Consider the following 8,539-nt stretch of genomic DNA (forward strand, 5'->3'; position numbering starts at 1 on the left):
TCTCTGAAAGGGTTAACAAAATGGTATACTAAATTCCCCCCTTTTCACCCTGAAATACCAATAGTTTGACTGCTGCAAGGTTTCGGTCAATGTTTTATAGCAGAAGAATTTAAGTTAGTGGTATTCTTCAGTAGGATATGGAAAGCTCCTGTGGAAAAAGAATAATGTTTATACCAAATGTTACTCAACTCTGAAGCTACAGCATGACTAATCCGCATTACAAAAAGACCAAAATTGTACTTAAAAAAAAAAAAAGAGTACCTTTCTACATTCCACATTTCAACCAAAGATTTCGAGTTAGGATGATTGGTCTGTTTGTAGCTAATGCCTGGTGATTGTTATTCCTCAGCAGGAACAGTTTCTCAGGGTAAGAATTTTGATGAAGAAAGCAATGCATCTATGAGCACTGCAAGGGATGAAACCCGTGATGGATTCTATTTGGAAGATGGAGATCCTTCAGTCGCTCAGTTGCTTCATGAGAGAACATTTGCCTTTTCTTTCTGGCCTAAGGTACCTTTCTCAGTACGAATAGAACATGGAAAACTTCCTGCTTTATTTCATTAATAGTCTTTCAGTTTTGCAGATTGTATGTTTCTCTAATGTTCAAAACACATTTTATTAATGGTCTAATAGAGACCTAGGAAGTTTATGAAATAAGGTTGTAAATTTCAGTTTCTTTGAGAGTAGGCAGAGAAAAAGTAGGAATTACATTACGTTCTTTGGTATAGACAGACTGGTGTAATGCATTATTTTTCTTGCAAACTATATATTCTTATGTCAACAGAATCACACTTTTGTTGATAGAAGCAAATTTATTACCTTGATTTATGGGTTTCATCTGCAGAGGTGCCTACAGTGTTAAGAGCAGAGGTTTGGAAGATCACCATTTATGTTGGGGGTGAGGAGATTGTAGAGAGAGCGTACTAATGACCTACTTGTTCCAAACCATTATATAATGTTGACAGATGTAATTGTATTAAGGTTTCCTGTAAACATAAGCAGCAACTGCAGATGAAGTTTTATCCTGTATTTTATTTTTGTAACAATGCAGACAATTATTTAATAGGAAACCATCTATAAAACAGTGATTTTTGTGATAAATCCTTATAAATTTGTTTCCTGGTTTTGCAAAGAGGGTAAGGAGGGAAATAAAGTAGTAATAGTCTTAAGCTTACTAATCACCATAACAGGGCCATCTGGTTTAGAAAAAAAAACTTGCTCTAATAGGCTTATTCCTGGGGAAAGCAAGCAGTCTGTTGCAGCTGCTGAGACTTGCTAGTGGCTTTTGCAGTGTTCTGCTGTTCAGGAAGCTAAAGGACGATTCTATTCCCTAATCGGCAGTATTTTTCATATACAGACGCCCCCCCGACTTACGCAATCGTTCTGTTCCGGAAAGCCTTGCGTAACTCGAATTTTTGCGTAAGTCGGAAACGTATACCCGTACGTTACGCAAAAATTTCCGCAACTTGAAAATCCTATTTCTGGCTTATGGAACTTTTTCCATAAGTTCGAATTTGCATAAGTCGGGTCGTGCGTAACCCGGGGAACGACTGTAGTGTTTTTCAGTATATTTCAAGCAAGCTAGAATACAAAATCATTGAATACTGAAATGGAAAAATCAAGTGATCCTTCTTTTTCTTTTCATAAAGTCATTTTAGGAAACATTAAAAACGCTAGATTCAGAAAGTTTCACCAAAGGAGTTTAAAGGTTCATAGTAACAAATGCTTTTAAACTGTGTAAATTCTGTCTAAGTAAACTAAACTGTAATTAGAATTTTTTTTAATGTACACGCTTCAATGAAATTTGAAGTGATAATGGGTGTGGAATGAAAATTGACATTCATTAGATGTCCCTAGGTTGGTGCCCGTTTCATAATGTTGAACTTTATTAATAGTGACGCTAATGAGGAACCACTTCCTGGGACAGAATTGCAGAATCCAGCCTATTGGATATGAAATACCATAGCTTTAAGATACTGATTTGCAGCTATTTTAATTCTCCTGTCCTAACTGATGATTTTGCTGAACAACTGAAGTTTAGCATTATGTAAACAATAGTGAGTGCTTTGTAAATGTCAACTAGTGTAATATTTCTTTATAGAAAACGAGTTCCCCCAACACACGTTAGTTTTAAATGATGAAAAGTAACTTCATCTCTCTCCACCATAATTCTCTGTATGTGAACTGTTTAAGACAACTGGTTTATTTTCTGGTCTGTAAGCATTCTGTTAGATATGTTTGCTTGTATTTCTCAAGTATTGCAGGCTATTAAACTGTGCAGTTGTGCTCAGTCTGACTGAGTTTAAATGGCTACTTTCGCACCAAAGGTTCATTATGTACTTTCCTTTATGCAGGACCGAGTAATGATCAACCGATTAGACAACATCTGTGAAGCAGTGCTAAAAGGGAAGTGGCCAGTAAATAGGCGCCAGATGTTTGATTTCCAGGGGCTCATACCTGGGTATACTCCGACAGCTGTGGACAGCCCTCTACAGAAAAGGAGCTTTGCAGAGCTCTCCATGGTTGGTCAAACCAGCATCAGTGGCAGTGAAGATATCACTGCTTCTCCTCAGTTATCAAAGGCAAGCTGAATCTTTCTGGTTACATTATAGAAAAAGGAACCTCATTTTGCATGTTAAGTAACCAGGGGTCGGGGAGATGAAAAGGAAAAATAGGCTGCTTTAAACTGCTTTGCTGAATAAAATGAGACCTTTGTCTTTTAAAATGTTTGTGCAATCTTTCTGTCTTATGGTCAAGTGGAACATCAGATTTTTTCTAAAATTCAGTACTGCTTTGTTAGTAATTAGAAATGCTCATTTTTTATTAGGAAGATGCACTCAATTTATCAGTCCCACGTCAGCGGAGGAGGAGACGGAGAAAGATTGAAATTGAGGCTGAAAGAGCGGCCAAGAGGAGAAATCTTATGGAAATGGTTGCCCAGTTACGAGAGTCTCAGGTGGTCTCAGAAAATGGACAAGAAAAAGTTGTAGATTTATCAAAGGCCTCAAGAGAGGCAACAAGTTCTACCTCAAATTTTTCATCTGTTACTTCTAAGTTTATCTTGCCTAATGTCTCCACACCAGTGTCTGATGCCTTTAAAACTCAAATGGAGCTCCTGCAAGCAGGTCTTTCACGCACACCCACAAGGCATCTACTAAATGGTTCTTTAATGGATGGAGAACCGCCCATGAAGAGGAGGAGAGGAAGGAGGAAAAATGTAGAAGGGCTTGATCTATTGTTTATGAGCAACAAACGGACATCGCTGACTGTTGTAAGAGAGTAGTGTTTTTTTCTGTTTGTTCCTTTGTATCTATTACTCTGAGGTTAAAGTGCTATTGTAGTCTAAGTGATTGTGTAGACATTTCTTCTTTTTACTAAGTCCATCAGCTCCTTGTTCATATTTGGAGCTATATTTTCTTCAATTATTGACCAAAATGTTATGCATTTCAAATTAAGCACCTTTAACTGTGACAAATGACAACTTTGTTATGTGTAATATACACCTCTTAAATAGTAACTGCAAACTTCACTGTTCACAAAAACCTTACAGGTGCACTAACAAAATGGAATTCCAGTTTGAGGTTTTACTGAATACTAATTATGGAGAAAAGAGGAAAGATCAGGGACTCTGCATTGGGAACAGCTAGAAAATAGCCTCAAAACTTGCCTTTTGGGCTATAATGTGCTCTTGTAAAATATCACTAAACTTCCCAAATGTCTGTAATGTAACAATATTGCTTTATATGGTAAGATTTATTCAAACAACTTTAATAGTCTAGGGAGATTCCCTGATGGGTAAGCTCTGATTTTAGCTAGTCATTTTGGGAAATCACTTCTCCCAGGTAATATTCCTTAGAGGTGAAAATTCATACCAGCATCAATTTTTTGCAGGAGGATGCAGAAGTGACCAAAGTATTTGAAGATGATATGGAGACCCCACCGGCAAGAAACATTCCATCTCCTGGACAACTGGACCCGGACACTCGGATCCCTGTAATTAACTTAGAGGATGGGACCAGGCTGGTGGGGGAGGATGCTCCTAAAAACAAGGATTTAATTGAATGGCTTAAATCGCATCCTACTTATACTGTTGATATGCCAAGTTATGTACCAGTAAGTAGATGTTACATATAAAACTATAGCTTATATCAAATTAATGTGGTCTTAAGACTTAAAAAAATTGAAACACATTTATTGAAAGAGATTGTGAAGACCAGGCATACTCATTTAGTGTCTGATCCTACATCCTATTGAAGTCAGTTGTAGTTTTCCCCTAGACTTCAATGGAAATAGGACCCATAGGTTGCCAGAATGTTACTTTAACTTCATTTTTATATTTAAATTTAACAGCGATGTGTGTATTGGAAAATATACATCAAATTGTGCAGAGTGTTTGTTTCCCTCTGGCAAAAAAGGGATAAGATTTTCAAGAAAAATCTTAAAGCAAGGAATTTGGCTATATATAGTCTTAAAAACTTTTGTTGCAATGAGTTGATTGAAGGTTTATTTCTTTTGATCGGAAAATAGAAAAACCTAACGCAATATATTTTTTTGTTTTTTCCTTTTAGAAGAGTGCAGATGTGCTGTTTTCCCCATTTCAGAAGCCGAAGCAAAAACGACACAGATGTCGAAACCCTAATAAATTGGATATAAACACCTTGACAGGAGAAGAAAGGGTACCTGTTGTAAATAAACGAAATGGAAAGAAGGTAAAACTTAGACTAGTCCTCTCCTCTCCTAGAGCTGTTTCAGAGCATCTCTGGTACCCAGGAAGCAAGTCTTTCATGCCAAGATGATTTAGGGTTTAATCCTGAGAGGCTGATTTAGGGGGCCTGCGGTCCCCCGATTTACATCCCTTTTAGTTAGTGAGTGAATAATTTGCTGAACAATTTGTTTGACTTTTTTTTTCAGATTTTTAAAATGAAATAGTTAACAAACTTTTTAAATTATTGACTCTGCTTGAGTCACAAATATTAGTTCAAAAATATTCAGTCTCCCAACTAGTATATAAGGGCTTGTCTATACAGACAGTTAGTGCACACCATGCTAGAGCTCTATAGATTTACACACCAGCTTGCCCCACATGAAGTTTCAGCATAGACATGACCTAAGACGGACAGTATCTCTTAAAAACAATGAGGAATCCGGTGGCACCTGAAAGACTAACAGATTTATTAGAGCATAAGCTTTCGTGGGTAAAAAACAAATCTGTTAGTCTTTCAGGTGCCACCGGATTCCTCACTGTTTTTGTGGATACAGACTAACATGGCTTAGTATCCCTTAATCACCTCTGAATTGCACTACTAAAAGCCACTATAACCTTTTAGAAAATAAAATTAATCTTCTGCATATGAAATGTGTGCATTGTTTAAGAGTCATTAATGTCTTTAATTAGATGGGTGGAGCTATGGCCCCTCCAATGAAGGACCTGCCAAGGTGGTTGGAAGAAAATCCTGAATTTGCTGTCGCTCCAGACTGGACTGATATTGTTAAGCAGTCTGTAAGTATAAGGCTCAGTTGTTCCATTTAAAGTTTATTTGCAAAAAGAAATCAACACTGTATACATTTTCCCCACATAAGCATTGACTGTTAAGCCTTTAGCCTGTAGCTTGTTTTGAACTAAGGAAATATTAGTGTCAGGATGGAGTTATCTGGCGTTTGGGAGAGGATGATAGAAATGTGCAATGGGGTTGCAGTAGATAGCCACTAGTGCACAATCTTAAACATTTATTATACATTAAGGTTTTTTCATAGTCATATAAATATGCGTGACTGCTAAATACAAATACTCATTCACTAATTGAATATGAATCAAATAATAGTCACATCCATATAAGAAATGGATTCTTTAATTGAAGCATATTGATATCAACCAGCATCCAGGGGTTAACTTTTCCAGCTTTTCATTTTAAAAGATCCGTCTGAAGCAGAAGCAAGCAACACTGCAAATACTCATTTATTCTGTGAAAGCGTAGGATAATGCCCAGCTGATAAACAGTAGTTCAGTAGAAATAGAAAAACCATGACCAGCGTGTAATTGCAGTGTTTTCATCGTATTTTAATTGAATTTAGTGAGCAGTCTGTGAAATGTGTGTTTCACAGCTCTGATTCTATTCAGCATGTTTTGTCCTATCGTTGTGGTTATATGTATAAAATTAGCATTTTTTGCTGTTCACTTTGTTCCATTTCCTATGCTTTCTGCCAGCTCCAACATTCATGTTAGTCGGTCTCCATTCGTCATTTACCAATTTTGAGATTTTATTTTGTTATTACCAACATGGAAGAATTCAGAAGTATTGTATAACAGTTCTTCTCTCACACATGACCCATTAAACATATACGCTGAGTATTGAACACTGACAGTGCATAATCAACCGTTCCTATTTAAAACTGAAAGTATATTGATAAAGAATCTTTTTTTCACCTCTTTGTTCAGGGTTTTGTTCCAGAGTCCATGTTTGACCGTCTTCTCACAGGCCCAGTTGTGAGAGAGGAAGGAGCAAGCAGAAGAGGAAGAAGGCCAAAAAGTGAAATTGCCAAAGCAGCTGCAGCAGCTGCCGCTGTAGCTTCAACTTCGGGAATCAACCCACTGCTAATGAACAGTCTATTTGCTGGAATGGACCTCACAAGCCTTCAGAATCTACAGAATCTACAGTCTCTCCAGCTTGCCGGCCTCATGGGCTTCCCTCCAGGACTAGCAACAGCTGCGGCTGCTGGAGGTGATTCTAAAAATCCAGCTGCCATGCTGCCTCTGATGTTGCCAGGTATGGCAGGGTTACCCAACATGTTTGGATTGGGTGGATTGTTGAATAACCCAATAACAGCTGCTCCTGGAAACACCACTCCTGCTTCCAGTCAAGGAGAAACTGAAGATGGCACTTCAAAAGCAGAAGAGAAGAAAAATGAGAACGAAGAGGAGAACAAAGACTCTGAGAAAAGCACAGACGTTTCTGCTACTGACTCTGCAAATGGATCTGTCAGTGCTGCTACTGCCGCCGCCGCCACCAGCAACAACACTGGATTGCCCACAAACCCTCTGGCCTTCAATCCTTTCCTATTGTCCACCATGGCTCCTGGCCTGTTCTATCCATCTATGTTTCTACCTCCAGGACTGGGAGGATTGACGCTGCCTGGTTTCCCAGGATTAGCCGGACTTCAGAATGCAGTGGGCTCCAATGAAGAAAAGGCTACTGACAAAACTGAAGGGGCTGCATTTAAAGAAGAGGAGAATTTAGAAGGCAGTGATGCAGAGGAGAGCCTTGATAAAACTGCAGATTCCTCCGTTTTAGAAGATGAAATAGCACAGGGTGAAGAATTAGACTCGCTTGATGGGGGGGATGAAATAGAAAACAATGAAAATGATGAATAACCAGTACCAATTACAGTTAAAGTGTTTTAAACTTTTGACAAGTGGTAGTCCTACTGTTTACACTCACAGTTAATGTCCATACTTAGTTTTTATAAGCTGTTCTGTAACATAGTGTAGCAAAAAAAAAAAAAAAAAAAGTTTCAAGTCATGTTATACAGATGTGTCAAAAGGTATCTTGGTCATTAAGTATTGTGCAGTGCATTATTTATTATCCCTAGGAGAGATGAAATTTGAGAGGTGATCATGTCTTTTTAAGGAAATTGACATAATGCTCTGCTTTTTTTTTCTTTTGGTACCATTGGTATTATTATAAAAGCAGCAATTTGTAATCAAGTGGCACTAATAGAAGGAAGTGCTGCTTAAAGGAAGTATGAAGTTATATATTTAATTTTTTTATTTTTTATTTTTGCTGTGAAGGTCAAGATGAAATTTACCATACATATCATACTTGCGCATCATTTTGACTGTATGGGAGTTCATACACTCGCGCGTGCACACACCCACACACACACTCTTTCTGACAATCTCCATGATAGTGTGAATGTCTCTGTCTTGAGACACAGCAATAATAAGGCAGCTGTTGAATGTGAAGAGTACCTTTTGGAAATTAACCCACTGAGAAGGTTCTTACAGGATAAAACTACAGTTTAATCGTCTCGTGATCTTGTAATGCACTGGTATAAACAAAAAAAAAAGAAAGAGAAAAAAAAATAAAGAAAATCAGGTACCTTTTTTAAATTAAAGGACTTTGTTACTTTAGCCACAAAGCTAAACAGCATTACCTCAACTCTAAACTAGCCTTGAAGTTTACAGACATGACTTTGTAAATGTATTGTTTTCTTTGTTGTGATGTCTTTTTATTTTTTTCTTTGGGAACTGCTATCATGTAAGATAAGATGTAAATTGCTGCCAACTGTAGTAATGATGCTTTTAATAAAAGTGACCCATGATATGCAGAGCTGTAATTATAGAATGTAGTGTTTAGAGAAATGACAAATGGTGTTCTCTCTCTCTCTCTCTCTCTCATTGTATAAAAAGTGTGGTGGTTTTGGTTTTTTGGGGGGATGGGGGTGTTTTCGCAGTAGAAGCAAAATACATCATTGTGGCTTTTTGTACAGTTTCTTGCTATATCCTCTTTTACTAGATTAATTGTTAGTAATATGTCGAACT

The 8,539-nt window shown here is 37.5% G+C and overlaps 1 protein-coding gene across 2 annotated transcripts in view; it reads left to right on the top strand.

Annotated features, from left to right (window-relative positions):
* The window catches only part of CHD7 (chromodomain helicase DNA binding protein 7), a 125,486-nt gene extending 117,148 nt beyond the window's left edge, over nt 1-8,338 (top strand). Inside the window, exons 31-37 of one of the 2 annotated variants that reach the window (XM_024198449.2) lie at nt 350-510; nt 2,355-2,582; nt 2,828-3,271; nt 3,892-4,113; nt 4,569-4,709; nt 5,396-5,500; nt 6,437-8,338. In XM_024198449.2, the coding sequence (XP_024054217.2) occupies nt 350-510; nt 2,355-2,582; nt 2,828-3,271; nt 3,892-4,113; nt 4,569-4,709; nt 5,396-5,500; nt 6,437-7,369 (2,234 nt within the window). In that variant the 3' untranslated portion in view covers nt 7,370-8,338. The remainder of the gene's footprint in view (nt 1-349; nt 511-2,354; nt 2,583-2,827; nt 3,272-3,891; nt 4,114-4,568; nt 4,710-5,395; nt 5,501-6,436) is intronic. The other variant, XM_024198450.2, reaches the window with a different exon arrangement.
* The last annotated feature ends 201 nt before the right edge of the window (nt 8,339-8,539 follow it).

Source organism: Terrapene carolina, unplaced genomic scaffold (assembly GCF_002925995.2).
Source record: "Terrapene carolina triunguis isolate 2854851 unplaced genomic scaffold, T_m_triunguis-2.0 Scaffold58, whole genome shotgun sequence".
NCBI lineage: Eukaryota > Metazoa > Chordata > Testudines > Emydidae > Terrapene > Terrapene triunguis.